This window comes from Heteronotia binoei, chromosome 11, assembly GCF_032191835.1.
Source record: "Heteronotia binoei isolate CCM8104 ecotype False Entrance Well chromosome 11, APGP_CSIRO_Hbin_v1, whole genome shotgun sequence".
NCBI classification, from domain to species: domain Eukaryota; kingdom Metazoa; phylum Chordata; class Lepidosauria; order Squamata; family Gekkonidae; genus Heteronotia; species Heteronotia binoei.
In genome coordinates, this window is record NC_083233.1 from 63,126,206 (window position 1) to 63,146,999 (window position 20,794).

Below are 20,794 nucleotides of genomic sequence, written 5' to 3' on the forward strand. Positions count from 1 at the left end.
TTGTGAAAGCAACGTCACCCCGGAGTCGGAAACGACCGGTGCTTGCACAGGGGATTATCTGTACCTTTTTTAAAATGGGGGCACTGGGGGCTTGTCAATCAGCTTCCAGGAAATCTTTGGGATTTCAGGATTGCCAAATCAAGGTTGGTGCAGAGCCTGCGGAAGGTGGAGTCTGCAAGGACAGGGACTTCAGCAGGGTACAGGCCCTACCTGGAGACTGGCAACCCTAATAACTGCCCCACCCTGTCTTAGTAAAACAGTCTTATGCAGCTGCAGGAGTGAAAAGCCAGCTACAAAAGGCATGGCCAAGTGCTTAATTTTGTTTACAGAGTTTCTAGGTCACTTCTCAATAAAAACATTTATAAAAATCAGTTTACAAGAAATCAAATACCCAAACATATTCTAAATCCAATGAAAACTGCACAGAAAATTTAAAGCAACAGAAAAACAGTTAAAAAAAAAAAAGCAGCACTTAACCTCAGAATGTTCTATAAATTAGGCTACCCTGAAAGGCAGCAACTGGCTTCCAAAGTCATATACTGAACTTTGGGGCAAAGCCAGGATTTAAACCTGGGTTTCTCCCCATGAAGGCCAACATTTTAAGCTACACTACATTAGCTCACCAGAACCAACCGTACTGATTTTTCCAAGGTCTCAGAGGACAATGCAATTCTATGATAGCAGGAGGGGGGTTGGAATCAGAGGATGCACTGCCCCACTCTGGGTTGCCAGCCCTGGGTTGGGAAAATTCCTGGAGATTTGCGGGGACAGCCTATGGAAGGGAGACTCCTCAGCTGAGTATACCAGCATAGAACCCACCCTCTAAAGCAGCCATTTTCTCCAGAGGAATCAATCTTTGTAGTCTGGAAATCAGTCGTAATTTTGTGAACTTTCTAGGCCACCCTTGGGAATTGGCAGGGGTGGAATTCTAGCGGGAGCTCCTTTGCATATTAGGCTACACACGCCTGCTGTAGCCAATCCTCCAAGAGCTTACAAAAAAGAGCCTTGTAAGTTTTTGGAGGATTGGCTACATCAGGGGTGCGTGACCTAATATGCAAAGTAGCTCCTGCTAGAATTCCACCCCTGGGAATTGGCAACCTATGGAACACTGATTTGCCTCACTCAGGAACTTTCCAAAAAACGCCCCCTACAGCTTGCTTTTAAAAAGCCTGTCTTTAGAATGGCAAAATGTCAGGGGAGACTAGTGTCCTCCAGTGCAATTGTACTTCAGATTCTGCCTATCTATCTCACCCAGTTCTGCTTATCCAAGCTTTTGCCCGGCAAGTTCACTCCTATCATCCTTAAGTTCAGGGCTTTTTTTGAGCACGAATGCAGTTCTGGCGGGCTTGGCATCAGGGGGTGTGGCCTAATATGCAAATAAGTTCCTGCTGGGCCTTTTCTACTAAAAAAAGCCCTGCATAAGTTACTTAGGCAGTGGCGGGGGACCGTTCTCTTTAGCTACAGACTACAGAGAGAACAGAAAGATGCTTGAAGGTAGTAAGAAGCAACCTCAAGACCTTCTTAATTTCTGGAACGTGCTCGCTGTTAAGTGGAAGGGATTTGGGAACATTAAAATAATTGTTCTTCTTCAGCTAACAATCCAGACGCGCTCAAATGCACAGAGAAACGTGCTCAGCAACTGGATTACAGCTGTTGGTTACAAGGAAACCCTGTGATTTCCTGCTCATTTCTTTAAAGGCCTAAGTGGTAGGGCTGCCAACTTCAATGGCAGGGGCTGGAGATCTCCTTGAATTACAAATGATCTCCAGATGGCGGGAAAGGAACAACCTTTGCTTAAGTTTCACTTTTCACTTGTTCTGTCAGTTGCTGGCTGTGGCTGGTGATGACCCAGCAGGCCCCAGACCAGGCCTTGCTTATGTCCCAGTATCTGAACCGTCTGAGGTTCTGGGAGCTATGGAATTATTACACCCACCTACACAAGGGCCTCCTTTTGTGACCACAATGCACACACTCTACAACTCTGATTGTGAAGCAGTCCAATTCAGTTTCCTTGTAAATCTCCTTGGCAGCTGCCATGGCTGAAAGGTGGTTCACAGGAATTTTTTTTTGGTAACTGGAACTCCTTTGCATATTCAGCCATGCCCCATCCCCTCCGATGTAGCTAATCCTCTAAGTCCTTACAGGGCTCTTAGCACAGTGCCTACTAAGCTCCAGGAGGATTGGCTACACTGGAAGAGTGGGGGTGGCCTAATATGCAAAGGAATTCCTGCTACAAAAAAAGCCCTGGCGGGTTCATAATTAAGGCAAACGAGAGACAGAGGTGCCTCTGAGAGGTCAGCCTTGCTGGCCATACTCTACCATGTCACAGTGCAGCTCCAGATTGAGGTCCCCTTTGTTGGTGTGCAGGCGGATGTAGCCTTTCTTCTTGACGTACTGGTACCGCACCACGTCATCCTCGATGGCAGCTGCCCACAAAAAGCAATGGGTGAGTTAGCAAACGTGTCTGCTTTTCATCTGTGCCGGTTGTTTGTGAACATGGATTGTAAAGATGACAAATTCTCCCGGAGACCTCACCCTCCGCAGATGGTGACTTACAAGTTCTCACATGAGGACTGCTTGGCTGCTTTCTTTTATCCACATTTTATTCGGAAAGCTATTTTTAACCAGACCCAAGTCTGGGTTTTTGGAAGGGTCAGGTAAAATGTAATGCTAATCACAGTAATTTCCCAGTAATTATGGGAATTAGCTTCAAACAAAGTCACAGTGTGCGACGCCTATTAAACGGCAGGATCAACAGTACGTTTAAAAGTAATTTCTGTTTGTGTTGTTGTTTTTAAATGCCTCGGCTACCTCTGAATCATTTATATTCATTTGTATATTGTGCAATGGCCTGTTTTTTACAAAATGGGTAGCTTTTGCTGGAGGCAGAATGGGAGGGGAGAAGGTTCAGTCCTACAAGGATTGACAAGAGGTCTGGAGAAAAATGCTCTGTCCCTTTAATAGAGGCCTAATGCCTGAAAATGGGCAACTGAAGCTCTTCTTGGCCTAGTTCATATCACATCTGCCGGTAAATAACATCCCATTTATGCTCCTGTTAAAAAGACAGGAATTTGTTCTCCAGGCAGTTGGCAACCCTGCACAGTGTATAAGTTCTTCAACCCCTTCTTTGAATCATAGTGTAACTGTGAATTAAGAGAGAGACTGTGGCTCAGTGGTCGAGCATCTGCTTGGCATGCAGAAGGTCCCAGGTTCAGTCCCCAACGTCTCCGGTTAAAAGATCTGACAGCTGGTCATATGAAAGACCTCAGCCTGAGACCTTGGAGAGCTGCTGCCAGTCTGAATAGAGCAGGGGTGGCCAAACATGCTTTACGCAAGAGCCACACAGAATAAATGTCAGATATTTGAGAGCTGCAAGACATGAATGTCAGATGTTTGAGGGGAAGGAAGAAGGGAGGGACGGAGGAAGGAAGGAAAACAAATAGATGGGGGAGGAAAAGAAAGCAACTTTAACTGTATTCTCCAAACCACTGGCTGTCTTGGAGAAGTGATTTAAAGACAGAAATGGTCCTTGGTGTAACCTTGCCTTTACTGGAGGCCTTCTGCTGTTTCCAGAACACTGTGGGCAATCTGATGCTCTCACATGAACCCATGGAACTGCCTTACCCTGAGTCAGACCCTTGGTCCATCAAAGTCAGTATTGTCTACTCCAGGGGTGGCCAAACTGTGCCTTAGAAGCCACATGTGGCTCTTTCACACATATTGTGCAGCTCTCAAAGCCCACATCATCCTGTTGGTTGGCTTGGATTACTGGATGAGTAGGAAGAAAAGATCCACTTCCCACCCACTGGGTCAGTGTTGTATACTTATCAGTCTGTTGCGCCAGGCAATGAAATAGACATTGAGCAGGGAGGGGAAAGGCAAAAGCTTACTTTGTGATTGTTCTTGGCAACCTGGACCCCTGAACCCACTCCGAGAGCCAGTTTGGTGTAGCGGTTAAGTGCACAGACTCTTATCTGGGAGAACTGGGTTTGATTCCCCACTCCTCCACTTGCAGCTGCTGGAATGGCCTTGGGTCAGCCATAGCTCTTGTGGAAGTTGAAAAAGCAGCTTCTGGAAGACAGCTCTCAGCCCCATCTACCTCATAGGGTATCTATTGTGGGGGAGGAAGGTAAAGGAGATTGCAAGCCACTCTGAGACTCTGATTCAGAGAGAAGGGTGGGGTATAAATCTATGGTATAAAGTGGGGTATAAATCCAATATAATCTTCTTCTGTGGCAAGATTGCCTGATTTGACACAGAAGTTCCTCCCACAGCCACAATAACTAATCTGTAACACCTGTGCACTTGGGTAGGGTGGGGAGAACCCAGTCTTCTTAATGCTGAAAGAGTGCTCCCCTAGCATGAAGGATCTGGCAACCTAAAGCAACTGCCCCTCTGGGGAAGATCTGTTTGTCTTGTTTTAGGTCCTATTTAACACCTTCCCATTCTAACTCTTGGTGCTAAGATGCATCCCAGTGACAGGGGCCCTTGAGGAGGAACAGCTGGCAGTTCTCTCTCAAGCTCTTTTGTTGCCAAGCAACCGGCACTTGCAAAATGGAAATCACAGCGTGGGCCATCAATTCATGAATAGCTATCACAACTAGCTGACTTATCGGTCTGCAAAAAAAAAAAAAGAGAGGAAAAGATAAGTTTTAAACATTAGGAAATGAATTGGTCCTCCTTCAACGAATGTTTTGGAACTGATTAAAATTTGCTGTTACCGTAATATGTTCAAGTCTTGAAGAATTCCAGGGAAATGGAGGGAAATGTACTCCTTTGGACATGTTACACTTGTCTATATCTGTCTTAAATTGTGGTGCCCAAAACTCAACATAATACTCTAGGTGAGGTTTGAGCAGCGTAAAGTGATACCATCACTTCGCGCTATCTGGAAACCATACTTCAGTCAGGGTATGTTTAGCCAACGCATTTCCTTTATGCACCTTAACTTTGTAATCTTGCTCAATCCACTGCTGTGCAGGGTACGTACGTGGACATTTTTTTTTAATAAATATCTTCTTATTTTAAATGCTTGCAGTATGTCCTTTGTAACCACAATAAGACCCACTCTAACTCATTACCAATGTCACTAAAAGGATGCCGGGGGGAAAGGAGGTGGTTGGTCAACAGGCTCCTAGATCCCTAGGAGTGCCCAAGTGAGGTAAGCCATCCCAACAAAGGCTAGTGGGAGCGAAAGCAGGAGATGCAGGCATCAGGTGGAGCCTGTAAATGGCAGCACGGACAGAGTGCTAGGAGGGCGGGCCCTCTTTGTGGGAAATACTCTTATCAACCTGTTGGTGGCAGATTAAATGCTCAGAGAGAAATGATCAGGGGTGGAATTCTAGCAGGAGCTCCTATGCATATTAGGCCACACCCCCTTGGTGTAGCCAGTCCTCCAAGAGCTTACAAAAAAGAGCCTTGTAAGTTCTTGGAGGATTGGCTATATCAGGGGGTGTGGCCTAATATGCAAAGGAGCTCCTGCTAGAATTCCACCCCTGGAAATGATCAACCCTTCCAGGAGTCAGGTGGGCTTGGGAGAGCAGGCCACCATTGGGCAGAGACCTGGCATGGCCACTAAGCCTCTCAGCCTCTCAGAGGAAGCAAAGCAAAATGGCGTTCATGGGTCAGTGGGGTGTTCTGCAGCAACCACCATTTTCCTTCTTTTTCTACCTCATTCCCCTTTTTAAAAAGGTCTATTTATTTTTCAGTTTTCCCAGTTGTCTTTCACTTGGCTTTGACTGTTTCCAAAAGCGCACAACATTGTGCTGGTGAAGCAACTGCAAGTGCGCCTTTCCTGGAAAGCAATCCTGGAGCACAACTCTTTAAAGAAAAAGAAGAAGTTGGTAGGTAGAAAAACTGACAGTACCTGCTTCGTGCCTTGTTTCTGGTGCCATGGCTGTGGACGTGAAGGAGGCACTCACTCTGCCCGTGGAGTAATGAGCCTGTTGGACAACAAAAGTGTGTTTAAAATACTGCCACACACATTGAGTCGACTCTTACACAAAGCAACAGCCACTCAATGGAACGTCTGGGAAAATGAAAGCACGTTTTACCTGGCACCAAAACTTTTCAACGCCAGGCAAATGGCCGCGGGAATGCATTCCACAGAGGAGGGGGGGGCACAAACAAGAAGGCCTTTTAACAACACGGTTTTCCTTTTGCTAATTTACTATCTTCCTTTTTGCATTGTTTTCAAATTATGCTATCATCCTCCTTGAACATGTTTTAACGTAAAACTGAGGAGAGTGTAAATATTTTAAATAAATAATGCAGAAATGTGTTGTTGGTAAGTATAGCAGTGTCTACTTGCATTTCCTTTAAGATGCACTAAAACACAGGACACTTGAGAAAAGCCAAAAGCTACGAAAAGCGCAGAAGAGGTAATAAAATCAACAGAAGTTTTCTGGGTTACACCTCTGAGGGTGCCAGTCACAGTTCCTGGTGAAACGTCAGGTCTCACAATACCAAGACCACGGCCACACAGCCCAGAAAATCTACAACAACCAATGGACTCCGGCTGTGAAAGCCTTCGACAACATAGATCCAAGTAGGCAGCAGTATTGGTCTGAAGTAGTAGAACAAAATAGGAGTCGATTGCACCTTTAAGACCAACTTGGTTTTATTCAGAACGTAAGCTTTAGAGCACATAAAAGTTGGTCTTAAAGGTGCAATTGACTCCTATTTTGTTCTTCGACAACATAGTGAAAAAAAGCATGAACACAGCATTTACCCACTTTTCTTCTGAAAAGTAGCTTTTTTTTTACTTTCACTAATAACGTGAAAACCTAAAACCACCACCTTTTAATTCTAGAGATCCCACTGTATAGCAAAACCATTCAAACTCACAGTGAGGCCAGTACTTGTCTGTACTCATAGTTTTATTCCAAAATTACACAAGGGCCAGATCCAGGTTTGGAGGGGCCCTCCAGTTCCTCCTCCCACCCACAATTTAGTATATAGCCCCTTTGTGGACACACATATACATCTTTTTGCAACAGGGAGCACTGCATAGCTCTTCCATGCTCATTAAAGCTCTGCCAGTGGATAAAAGCCCTCTCTCAGAAGCTCCTGTCGACATTAAACGGTCTTGGCAGATACTCATCATGCCAATCCCAAACTCTGACCCTGAATTTACCCCTACATAAGGCAAGATATAGCACTGGCTTCAGTGTTAACCCACTTTTCTGAGGAACAGATCTGAAGGTGGGGGAAGCAAGCGTGGTGTAGTGGTTAAGAGTGGCAGACTCTAATCTAGAGAACTGGGTTTGATTCCCTGTTTCTCCTCCATGTGAAGCCAGGACCAGTCACAGTTCTGCATGAACTCTCCCAGCCCCACCTACCTCACAATGTGCCTGTTGAGAGGGAAGGAAGGGAAGGCAACTGTAAGCCATTTTGAGACTCCTTAAGGTACAGAAAAGCAGGATATAAAAAAACAATTCATAAAAAACCCAACTCATCAACAGCTGTCTTAAATCTAATCCCTCCCCCCCCCCCCCCATAAAGGAGCCCAGTCACTGACAAGCTCTCAGGTCAAGGCCTCGCCAATCAAACCCTATAAGGGAACAGTGAAGTTGCTCCTGATTAGCTGGACTGATTTCCTGCTGATGGGCCATTCAGCATCTCTCTTCTATCCAAAACAGCCTTTTGGCCTTCCTCAATACCCATTTAGAGCGGGCTGTTAGAGAATCAGCCAGGTCAACTTACCGCATTCAGCTTATCCACTTTCTTCTTCTCAGGAGCCTTCATGGTTGCTGCCAGGACATCATCGCCTTTGAATTCTTTGTAAAGCTCCGACAAAGTCTCTCGAGTCTCGGCATTGGTGTTCTTCAGGTAATAGGACGGATCTGATTTTGCTTTTTCCTCATCTGCAAAATAACACTGAGATAATTGCAGTGCTCCTGAGAATGGGCCTCTTGGAAGCCCAGCGATTTTGTTCCCCACATCTATGCTTCTCCCTACCACCACTCCAAAGGAATAGCGTTGAAAGCAGGAAAAAAGGAGGTTAAGTACATTCTGAACAGGCCAGCGTTGCCCCACATATCAATCTTAAAGGGGTTGAAATCCAAAGAGTCTCAAAAAGAATAGCAAAATATAGGGAGCTTCAGCCTTGTCTTCAGCAGCTGACTGATTAGCAAAGCATGGAGGCCATCCTAGGAAGACTTCCCAAAACCACATTCCCTCAGCATAGCCGTAGACACAAACTTGCTTAGGTATCTACATTTGGTAATCCTTCCCAGTGGTCAAGCAGGGCACAAATCCTTTCTTTTGGAAACGGACCAGTCACAGTTCTCTCTGAACTCTCTCAGCCCCTTCCCAACGGCCAAGCAGGGTACAAATCCTCCCTTTGGGAAACGGAAACCAACCAGTCTCTCTTTTCCAAAGCAAATAATTGTTCCCAGTTTTCATCCAACTCATCAATGCAGGACAGGGTTGCCAACTTTGGGCTGGGACAATTCCTAAGGGATTTAGAGGTGGCACCTGGGGAGTGATGGGTTTGGGGAAGGGAGGGATCATGGAGGGGTAAGCCCACACTCCAAAACAGCCTTTTTTTTTTTTTTTAGGGGAACTGATCTCTGTCATCTGGAGATCAATTGTAATTATGAGAGTTCTCCAGGCTCCACTTGGAGGCTGGCAATCCTAATGTAGAACATACTTCAGAAGAGACCAGGAAGTATTGCCTTTTCATCTGCAGTAAGAATCTATTTGGAAGCAGCTGACTCTGTCATAGGATGACACTTGGCTTAGATCCTCCTACCATTCTGTGATTCACCTGATGTGCCCTGGCACCCATTTTAAGATTGGCAATGCCTCCAAAGCAGCCATTTTGTGGTGGCATTAACTTTTCTCAAATGTTTAAACTCGCCAGCAGGCTTCATTGTCTGCTTAATATCTTATCCATAATCCTAATTGTCTGCATAATATCTTATCCAGTCTACCTTTAACTCATGAATTGCAGACTTAGGCTTTTCACCTTACCCAGCAACCTCTCCCCCCCCCCCCACTTCTTTCTCTCCCTCTTTATTTGATGTCCCGCCTGAAGATGCATTCTGGTGACCTCAAAAGCTCTCTCGCTACTTTGAGACTTCTTAATTGGCCATCACAAAGGTTTACATGCTACTGCCGACATAAGTTTGTTCTGCTTTCCATTAGCAGGCTACGTTTTGCTGTATCGCTGGCAACCTTCTTACCTGGATCCAGCACCTTCAAATTGTTCTTAACGTGGAAAAAGCTGGAGACGTTAAATTTGTCCAAGTTGGTTGGATCCTAAATAAACATACAAACAAATAAATTGAGTCCAAATAGTGTATAAAGGTTATGGTATGTAAAGGTTGAAATACCAGCAAGCTTTGGAGAATGTTAGGTTGTACAAACCCAAGTTCTTGGTAGACATTTCGCACCCATGACCCATAGGTAGACCCAAACACAGAGTGTGCATTTAACTTAAGTTACCAATCCCCAAGTGGGGCCTGCAGTTAGCCTTCCTGAATCCCCAGGTCCAATGGAGAATTCCCTGTCCCTAGCCTCAGTCTCCTGGCTTTGAGAAACTAAGGAACAGGAGGGAAAAAATGGTCTCAATGATGACACTCTAGGACAGAGATGTCAAACTCATTTGTTATGAGGGCCGGATCTGACATAAAGAAAACCTTGCTGGCTGGCCCATGTTGGGCCGGGCCATGTGTGTACCTATTTAAGATTAGGTAGCAGAGATATAAACTTTATAAAAGACACAAACACAAGGGGGAAAAAACCTCTTAGAATAAAACATACTGAAAACATTAGCACTTGTTGGTCTTAAAGGTGCTTTCTTTGTATTTCTCCCATGGGATCCAGTGAACTGGGCAAAGGAAGCTCTGGCTCTTTCCTTCCTTCCCCAGGGGACCAAGAAGGGGAGGAACCTCAGCCAGTAGAAGAAAGAGAAGCTTGGCTCAGTAGCTCTGCTGTGCAACTGAGAGAGCCTGGCAAAGCAAGCGCTAACTCTCCCCCCTTCCTCCCCAAGGGAGGAGCCTCAGCCAATGGAGGAAATAGAGGCTTTGGTCTGAAGCTCCTGTGCAATTGAGCAAGCCTATGCAGAAGGAAGCAAGAGAAAGGGAGAAGGAAGCAGAGGTAGTCAGTTGCTTGGGGCCTGATAGGAGCCCTTTAGGGGCCTGATTTGGCTTCTGGGCTGTATGTTTGACACCCCTGCTCTAGGAACTTCTCATAGTCTTTATGGTCTTTGCCACAACAATCAGGGGAAATCCCTCGAGCACCCCCCTGGATGTGACATCACATCCTTCCCAATGTCACGCTCCCCAGGCACTGCCACCAAAATCTCCCAACATTTGCCCAGGCAGTGTTGGGAACCTTACCTAGCATTCTCCCAGAACTGTAATAGTTCTGCAGTCTACAGAGACCAGTTCCCCAGAAGGGAATGGCAGCTTTGGAGGACAGACTGTATGACATCATGTCCTTGCTGAGGTTCCTCCCCTCCCCAAACTCTGCCCTCCACAGGCACCACCCCCAATTCTCCAGGAATATCCCAGCTGGCAACTCTATAACTGGTGAACATATTTGTTATACCATGGTAGTCCATTCAGTTTTGTTTTCTTTGGAGTTAACAGCAGCTCTTTAGGGTCTCAGACAAAGCATGGTCTTTTCCAGCCCCTCCTAGAGATTCAGCCTAGGACCTTTTACTTGAGAAGCCAGGCTCAATCCCAGAGCAGCATCCCCTACCATTTATGCCGTACAATGGAAACAAGTTGATAACCGTGAGCTATGAGAACATATGTTAGAGAATCAGTGTTCCCTCTAAGCTGAGTTAGTGTGAGCTAGCTCCCAGTCTTTTAGCCTCTGGCTCACGCATTCTTGACTTAGCTCCGGAAAAAAATGGCAAACTAACTCATGCAGGAGCTCCCAACTTTAATGCCAGTAGCTCCTGAAGCAGAATTTTTGCTCACAAGACTCCACAGCTTAGAGGGAGCATTGGCTAGAATGAATCTTTTTTAAAAATGAAGGACAGTGCTGATCAATACTCCCTCTAAGCTGTGGAGTCTTGCGAGCAAAAATTCTGCTTCATGAGCAACTTGCGTTAAGATTGCGAGTGAGTGATTTGCCTACTGCATAAATTAGTTTGCTCTGGGATCACCCTTCCTGAGCTAAGATAAAAATGTATGAGCTGGAAGCTAAAAAAAACCTGTGAGCTAGCTCACACTAACTCAGCTTAGAGGGAATACTGGTACTGATAGTCATATGGGTCCTGAACCAGAATGCTTCATGGGCTGGAGTTGGCTGTGAACCTCCTGGTATGCGTGGAGATCTCCCACCTCCTCTCTCCCCACCGAACTTAGCTCACCAGGTCTGAAATGGCTGATCAGCTGTTGGGGAAAGGGAAGGGGAGATGCTGCTCCTTCCAACATGTGATAAATGATGGGAGTGCTGATTCATCTCTCTGGGGGGTGCACACATTGCGCAGGAGCAAACCACCCAGAATACCCACACATACCAGATGCAGGTGGGTTTCCTCCTACAGCCCTGTAATAAGTACTCAGCACTGGACCTGGAAGCATAACCACATGAGGCAAGCTGTTTCCATGCATACAGAACCTGCTTGTTCTTGGCAACCATTTCATTTTATGTATTTATACACTGGCTTTCTGTTTTACAGTTTGAAAAAAACAAAACAACAAAATGAAATCGTCCACGGCCATTAGATGCCATCTCTGAAGAAGATTTCAGCGTGAACTTCCTGACTTGTGGAGAGCTGGCATGGTTAAGAGCATCAGACTCTAGCGGCAGACTCTAATCTGGAGAACTGGGTTTGATTCCCCACTTCTCTACCTGAAACCTGGTTGGTGACCTTGGGCCAGTCACAGTTCTCTCAGACCTCTCTCCTCCCCAACTACCTCACAAGCAGTGTTCCCTCTGAGTTAGTGTGAACTAGCTCACAATTTTTTAGCCTCCAGCTCACACATTTTTGCCTCAGCTCAGGAAAAATGGCTCTAGAGCAAACTAAATTATGCAGTAGCTCCCAACTTTAATGCCAGTAGCTCACAAAGTAGAATTTTTGCTCACAAGACTCCACAGCTTAGAGGGAACATTCCTCACAAGGTGCCTGTGGTGGGGAGAAGAAAGGAAGGGAATTGTAAGCTGCTTTGAGGCTCTTTAGGGTAGAGAAAAGCAGGGTATAAAAACCACCTCTTCTTCTGGCCATCTTCTTAAGAGAATACAGGACTTGTGTTAGGCCCTGGGAAGGGGGAAGAAGGGCTGCCTCCATAGCCATGATGCAGTCGACCTAGCTGACTGCTCTGGACTCTGAAATTCCTGGAGATTTGAGGAGTGGAGCCTGTGGAAGGAAGAGTTTGAGGGGAGAGACCTCAGTGGGGTACAATGTCTGAGGAGATCTCCAGCCAGCAACTGTAAGCTGGCAACCCTACCTCCTCTCTCAAAACAACAACTACTACAACCACCACCTACTACTACTGCTGCTGCTGCTCCTCCTCCTCAATACTATATACTCATTTTGCATGTCCTAGTGGCTGCTTCTATTTTTAAAATCCCATTTTATTCCAAGGTAACCTACTTTGAGTTCCTTGAAACTTGAAGTGACAGGGTTCCCAAATGAATATTTTTTTAGAGAGTTTTTTTTTAAGGAGGGGGAAAGAGTCTAAAAATGTAGCGGGAAACACATACAATGGCCGGGGGTCTATGAGTAACATTTGGAGAGCTGTCTAATACGTCAATACGGATGGAAATTGTATAATCCTAGATGAATGCAACATTGTGAGTTGAGATAAGAAACCGTCCAATATTCCACTGCCACTAACTCACTACAGAGAGCCAATAGCTCCGTCTCTCATTAAATGATATAATTATGTCTTTCATTCATCCCTGAAATTGTTTGCTTCCACTGGTGAATAAATCTTTAGTTTTATTGCTGGCAGTAAAGCCGAGGCACGTTTATGAAGTCAAGCACTGTGAGTCGGCCTGCTGAAGGCAATCCATTGGCTTCCTTGTTTTCTCCTCTCTTTTTTTCTCCCTCATTTTAATTATTTTCTTTTGTCTTCCAGCCCCTGCTTGGAAAAAAAAGAAAGTGGGAGGCAGCCCACAAGATTTGGCCGAAGAAAATGGCCTTTTATTCCGCAGAACAGGAAATCTGTGTACAGGAGCCAAATGGGGTAGAATTTCCCCCTCCCTCCCTCCCAATAAATAAACCCGAGGGAAAGCATTTGGAGAAATGGTAAAATCGTCTTCTGATCTTGAGCAGTCCCACTTCAGCACATCAGAAACAGATCCAGGGCCTACCTAAACAAGATGTTGGAACTGGCCTCAAGTGCTCTCTTTCTCTTGCTCGCTCTCTTTTTTGGGGCTAAGCACCAATTACACAGAGGAATTCTTTGGACTGGGATCATAATGCAAGAGAGGCTTAGCCCTACCTCAACTGGGAATTTGCCCAACGGGACAAAGGCACAGGTAAACAAACATAAGGTCTGTAAATTTAATCTAACAGCCAGAACAACAGTTCCATGGGACTGTTCTAGCATGGGGAGAAAAGTACAGGGAGGAAGGTTTAAAGCTGTCCCATGTCCCAACATTGCTGCTACTTACAAAGAAAACCCCCCTTCAGTTCCAATTGCAGCAGAACTCCCAGTATTTAGTTTGATACCTTGCTGCGAGCTAGGATGGAAGAAATAGCACTAGTGCCCTATCCCCCATCAAAGACTCAGCATCTCTGGTATATTTCAAAGCATGAAACGGTTTTATATGGAGTTAGGTCTGCCGACCTCTAGGTGAGGCCTGGAAATGATCTCCCATGGAGAATATGGCTGCTCTGGAGGAAGACTTTATGGCATTATATCCCACTCAGGTCATTGCCCTCTCCAAGCTCCACCTCCAAATCTCCAGGAATTTCCCAACCCGGAGCTGGGAACCCTAAAAGCATTATCAACTCTAAGATGAAAAACAAAAACAGGGGCAATGTCTCCCCAGGTAGGACTTTAGTACAGAAAAGGACCTGCTTTCCCCCCTAACTGTATTGCCCCATCTGATATCGTCAACCTAATTCTTATGCAACCTAATTCCACTTGTGGAAATGCTTGTTCAGGATTAGGGAGTGCAATTTCTGATTTCCTCTTTTTGACGCAACCCTGTGTAGCATCCTATGTCATTCCAGAGGGTCCCCCACTAGTAACTTTTCCAAAGGTGAAGAGGGCTGCCGTGGGAGGCGGAAGGCAGCAAAGATCCCTTAAATGAATGGCTGGTTGGATCAACACTGCGTCATATTCTGCTGTATGTCCCGCTCTACAATAACAGCAAAAAAGTGCTGTTACATATTGTTTTCCAATTCTGGCTTAATAAGCCATTCCTTTATCTTTTACACCCAATGAGATTTTCCTGCAGTTTTTAAAAGTTTTGTGTAATCACAGAAAACAAAAAGTAATCACAGAAAACAAAAAAAAAATGCAATATGTGATCTCATAGCACAGAATCTGACAGAAGTTGTTTGGTATGCTGCTCACCAGTTCCAATACGTGACAAATTGCTTCTCTCCTCCGTATCTTATTAATAAGTATTTTCCTTACAAGATAAGCTAATTTTGTGAAATTCACCATGGGCTGTAATTTTAGCAGTATTTCTGTTGCTCTGAGCATGAGAGAATTATTATTGATTTTTCAAAACATATATCCCGCTTTTCCATTAAGCAATGCACATAAAACACCATATACGGCAATCAGTTATGAATACGAATACATAAAAATCAGAGTAAAAATACAATGCAATCTAAAACTCCAGCCCCAAAAATAAAACATTATTACATACTGCCAAAAGCCTTTCAGAATAAATGAATCTTCAAAATTTCCCAGCCTATAAGGAGATGGCAACATTGTCTTGCCAATCAAAGAGAGAGAAAAGTCTTCCCATTCTTTGCAAATTCAATGTCTAGCAAAGGTTAAGATACTGAACACCAGATTCAATCATCTAACAGACTTAGAGATACCTATAAAAGCATAACTAAAGACCTCAGATAGATTCAGGAAGGTAGCCATGTTGGTCTGAAGCAGCAGAACCAAGTTTGAGTCCAGTGGCACCTTTAAGACCAACCAAGTTTTATTCTGGGTATAAGCTTTCTGCAAATGAAAGCTTATACCCAGCATAAAACTTGGTTGGTCTTTAAATGTGATTGCCAGGACTGTCTTTGGAGTTGAATCAAATTTGTCACACCCTTGCTCCTGGCTCCACCCCCAAAGCCCCCAGATATTTATTGAGTTGGACCTGGCAACCCTACGAACAGGGCTTTCCAAAGCTATTGATGGTTCCATTCACTTTCCACCAACTTTCCACAAGTTCACAAGCCCTATCAAGTCCACGTCCTCTCTCTTGGTCAGTCTCCGCCAGTTCATACCCCATTAACATATATTTATATTTAGGATTTTTGACTCCAATGTGCATTACTTTGTGTCTGGTCACGTTGAACCTCATATGCCATGTTGACACCCACTTGCCCACCCTCAACAGATTCCTTTGGAGTGCCTCACAGTCCTCCCTGGTTTTCATCAGCCAGAACAATTTAGTGTCATCCGCAAACTTAGCCACTTCACTGCTTACTCCCAACTCTAAATCATTAATGAACAAGTTAAAAAGCATCAGACCCAGTACTGAGTCCTGTGGTACCCCACTGCTTACTACTCTCCACTGTGAAAATTGCCCATTTATATTCACTCTGTTTCCTATTAATTAGCCAGTTTTTGATCCACAAGAAGACTTGTCCTTTTACCCCATGACTGTTGAGCTTACTTAGGAGCCTTTGATGAGGAACTTTATCAAAAGCTTTCTGAAAGTCAAGGTAAACAACATCTATTGGGTCCCCCTTGTCCATATATTTGCTTACCCCCTCAAAGAACTCTAACTGGTTAGTGAGACAAATCTTCCCTTATAGAACCTATGCCGAGTCTTCCTCAACAGCTTTTGTTCATAAATATGCTGACTAATTCCCTCTTTAATAACAGTTTCGACCAGCTTTTCCAGTATTGACGTCAGAATGACTGGCCTGTAATTTCCTGGAACCCTTTTTAAAGATGGCGGTGACATCAGGAATAAAGGCAGATTTTAATGAAAGATTACATATTTTTGTCAGGAGAGCCACAAGTTCACATTGAGTCCTATCAAGTCCTATCATTGAGCCACAGTCCCACTGACCTGGCCAACATGGACCTGGAAAATCTGCCATTACAAGGGCCTGGAGAAGTTGGCTCAAGAGCATTTTGCAACCGTATGGGTTGGCTTTCCCACTAATGTGCAAGGAGTGATTGCGCCTGATCTACTCAGTGCCATCTTGTCCTGCATGGCTTTTTGTTCATGCAGAACCCAAGATGCCCAGCATAGATTATTTAGAATCAAATGAGGGTCCCTCTTCCTTCTTGAATCAACAACAACAAAAAGTCAACTGGATCCAACCCACGATTCTGCAAATCCTCACAACTGAACCCAAGAGAAGCAGCTAGTTTTATCACTCCCCTTGGTCTCCCCATCCTTGCAACAAAGAGCCACTCCATTATATAATGCTAATAAGGAGGCTTTTTCTCCCCGTGACAGATGTTAAAGACTATGCATTAATGGATTATTCAGTTAGCCCTAAAGGAATACATGAAAGGAGGTTTAACCATTCAAGGCAAAAAGAAAAAAAAAAGCCATGAGCTTTGTGCATGTTTGTTATCTCTGCTGCTGCAAGGCCATGCATGCAAATCTTTCTGAATTTATGTATACTGGCAAACAACCTAATTTAGGTAAATGAAAATGTGCTTTCATGACCAGGGAAAACTGGAGCAGGAGGAGACCAAATAAATCCACCCAGAAACAAAAGAAAAACAGCCTTCTGCAGCAGGTGTGTGTTAATGCCAATCACAGTACTCTAAGCCATTGCAGGTTTAGATTCTCACATGCAAGCCTCTCATTTGCAAAAGATCTGTCCTTGCCACCCCCCCATTGAAAAGGATCTTGGATAGCAGGGGTTCTCTGCCTGAGGCCCCGGAGAGGTGCTGCTGGTCAGAAGCAGACAATGCTAAGTGAGATGGATCAATGACCTAACTCAGTAAAAGGCAGCTTCCCACGTTCATCTGACGGTAGTGAAGAGCCTTTTAAAATGGCCTTTTAAGAGCCTTTTAAAATGGAATTTAATATGCACTTCTGTCTGCGTAAGTGTTGAGACTTACTGGTAAAATTCTCTGGGAATAACCACAGATTGACAGTGCCTAGTAGTGAGGTCCCAGAATATATAAACTTTGATACAACCAGGGGTGGAATTCTGGCAAGAGCTTCTTTGCATATTAGGCCACACACCCTCCTGATGTAGCCAATCCTCCAAGAGCTTACAAGGCTCTTTTTTGGTAAGCTCTTGGAGAATTGGCTACATCAGGGGTGTGTGGCCTAATATGCAAAGGAGCTCCTGCCAGAATTTCACCCCTGGATAAAACAGTAATGCCACTGTGCCCTGTGCAGATGACCCATCTGCATGTTGATTCCCCATGCAAAGAGGGAAGGAGGGCACGAGTGAGTTGGCCCTGCTCACAAATGATTGCTGAGTTGTCCACATGGCGTGAACACATGGAAAAGTGCCCGGGCTTACTCCCCTCTCTGTGACCAACAAGACTGGGCATCACTGATCATGGGCAGGAGATGTAAGCACAGGCATTTCCTTGGGGTGTTCGCACTGTGCAGATAAACTGGTGATGGTTAAGAAGAGCAGGGAAGAGGCCAGGACGCTTTTGCCCACTGTCCCTCCTGCTCAGTGAGTCAACATGTGGATAGGTTGCCTGCACAAGGCTGAGGGCCAATCCCTCTTCTCGAAGGAAGGCCACAGCTGGTCACTGAAAGATGATGGAAAATACAAGGTATGATAAAGCAGAGACCTTCACCTCCAAACACAGATCTAATACCATCTCCACACTGCACATCTGCTCTTTCAAAGGAGGTGCAACCCCATCCAGAACAGGCTAACTTCTTAAAGGACAATATTTTCAACCCACAGCATCTTGTCTTGATTTAGAAGAAGAACTGCAGTTTTATACCCCGTCCTTCTCTCTGAAGCAGAGACTCAAAGCAACTTACAGTCTCCTATATCTTCTCCCCCCCACAACAGACACCTTTCAAGGACAACCTCTGCCAGCCCTATGGCTGACCCAAGGCCATTCCAGCAGGTGCAAGTGGAGGAGTGGGGAATCAAACCCAGTTCTCCCAGATAAGAGTTCACACACTTAACCACTGCACCAAACTGACTGATTTAAGCTTTGATTTAATTGGCCCTTGCTTTTCAGACATACATTCAGTAAAAAGGTAGTCCCCTGTGCAAGCACCAGTCGTTTCCAACTCTGGGGTGACGTCGCATCACAACGTTTTCACGGCAGACTTTTTACGGTGTGGTTTGCCATTGCCTTCCCCGGTCATCTACACTTTCCCCCCAGCAAGCTGGGTACTCATTTTACCAACTTCGGAAGAATGGAAGGATGAGTCAACCTTGAGCCGGCTACTTGAACCCAGCTTCTGCCAGGATCAAACTCAGGTCGTGAGCAGCGAGTTTGGACTGCAGTACTGCAGCTTTACCACTTACCACTCTGTGCCACGGGGCCCTAATATACATTCAGTACACCCACTGATTCCACTGAAGAAGAGAAAGACACCTCACTCTGAACCCCCTGCAGCAGAGAACATACGAAGAGCCCTGCTGGCTCAGACTAATAGTCCATCTAGTCCAACGTCCTGTCTCATACAGTGGCTGATTGGTTCCTCTGGATGGCCAACACCAGGCATAGAGGTTGAGGCCTTTCCCTGATGTTGCCTCTCGGCTCTGGGATTCACTGGCTTAGTGTCTCTGAATGTGGAGGTAGAAGTATTTTGGGAGAGGGAGAAGAGATTTGATGCAGAGGCTTCTCACCTTGTAACTCAGGTCTTCTGGTCACTGGATTGCTTTGAAGGCCCAGAGATGAAAGCTGTGTACACACAGCCATGCCTAATATTTGGGGAAGGAGATAGTAACTCCTATGGAGATAGACTCTGGATTATGTATACAGGAATGTGTGCCCCTATTCTGGAAGCACAGCAGATCTACCTGCAGAAACATGTTTCTGTATGCAGATGACATTCCCTGGAGAAAATCGGTTGACCGCCCACCCACCCCACATGTGTTGCAAGTTTCTTGTTTGCTTGAGTCAGTAAAGATTTATTATCTTCAAAAAGGAGAGCAGAGCTTCCTTATTCTCCTTTCCTTCCATGGCTTCCTGCCAGATTTGTTGAGGTTCTCTATGGCACATTTACAGGTAGCCAGAGGAAAGCTACGTTTAGTGTAGAAGAAGGGAAATAATGCACCAAAACCAATGCTCACCTGCAATGTGATAATATCTTGCCTAGTAAAAGGTTCGTCTGTTAGGAGGTCCTTGTAGCTTTTCGTTTTTATGTTCAGCTGCTCAACTGCCTGAAGAAAACAAGAATGCGTGAGCAAGACGAGATATAGAAAGAGGAATGTACAATCCAAAAGATGTGCCAGGCTAATACTCAGTGCATAAACATCTTTTCTTTACAATCCTCAGGCACAAGAAAAACAGTGGAAATACTAACGTCTGGAACACAGTAGGTAGTTGAATCCTGAACTGATAGCCAGGCGCATTATTATTTATAATAATGTGCTAATAGTGTGCATGACTTTTACAGAAGTCAAAACGATTTTGCCGGGAGGAACATAGAGTCTAAATTTTAATGCAAGGGAGACATCAAAGGGAAGGGAAGAAATGGAGGTGAGAGATAAACAGGGGAAGAACATGGCACACATTCAAGCAACATGGGTTTTAGGCCTTAGTCTGGTTCGTACATCCATGAAACGAGAGATGGTAGAACAGAGTGCTTCACTGCAGGTGAAGGATCGCATTTTGGAATGCTCCTCTGTGCTAAAAACTCCCTGCAAATGGAAAATTAGCACAGCAGGCAAAGGAGGATGGGGAAGTCAAAGCAGAGGTCCACCAGTGGCTATTAGCCGCAAGGTATAGATGGAACTCTCTGTCTGAAATAGTAATGCTCTGTATTCTTGGTGCTTGTGGGGGGGGGGCAGTGGGAGGGCTTCTAGTATCCTGGCCCCACTGATGGAGCTCCTGATGGCACCTGGGTTTTTTGGCCACTGTGTGACACAGAGTGTTGGACTGGATGGGCCACTGGCCTGATCCAACATGGCTTCTCTTATGTTCTTTCTCTCTGACAGGGTAATGGAGGCTGCTGTCTAGTATATTTCAGTCGCTTCAAACATTCATGCTAAACTTCTGATGCCTCTTGACTAGGTTTGCGTTCTGAATTTTAATTATAAAAATTAAATCATTGGATCAAATGTATTTATTAGTTGTCTGCTTTGTATGTTTTATTTGCACTAATCTTACTCACATGAGAGGTATACTTCATATATGTCTCTCACATATGAGAATTTTGGGGCTTGCTATTTTATCTTTGCTGTTAACTAAAAATATTTTTTAACAACCACTGTCTCTAACCACTAGGAAAGGCAGGATATGTTTTTGATAAATAAGTGTCCTAATTTAGTTGTTAAATTATATTCCTGTGGGTTGCCAGCTCTGGGCTGGAAAATTCCTGGAGATTTGGGGGTGGAGTCTTGGGAAGGGAGGGGTTTGGGGAGGGAGTTCAGTGGGCGTGTGATGCCATAGCGTTCATTCAAAGTCCTTTTCGACAGTGTGAAATGGAGCAGCCTGTTCTCCTACCTCATCCTCTTCTGTGTGCAAACCAGGCCTTAGTTTTAGAAGAGAAGGGAAGGTTCAGTTCAGGAGCCTTG

General features: G+C 45.0%; 1 protein-coding gene across 1 annotated transcript in view; it reads right to left on the reverse strand.

Moving 5' to 3' along the window:
- The window catches only part of PPIL2 (peptidylprolyl isomerase like 2), a 122,830-nt gene that overhangs the window by 62,769 nt on the left and 39,267 nt on the right, over nt 1-20,794 (reverse strand). The window contains exons 8-12 of the mRNA XM_060249625.1: nt 19,349-19,438; nt 9,189-9,264; nt 7,705-7,865; nt 5,867-5,942; nt 2,320-2,426 (exon numbers count right to left, since the gene is read on the reverse strand). Of these exons, the coding sequence (XP_060105608.1) occupies nt 2,320-2,426; nt 5,867-5,942; nt 7,705-7,865; nt 9,189-9,264; nt 19,349-19,438 (510 nt within the window). The remainder of the gene's footprint in view (nt 1-2,319; nt 2,427-5,866; nt 5,943-7,704; nt 7,866-9,188; nt 9,265-19,348; nt 19,439-20,794) is intronic.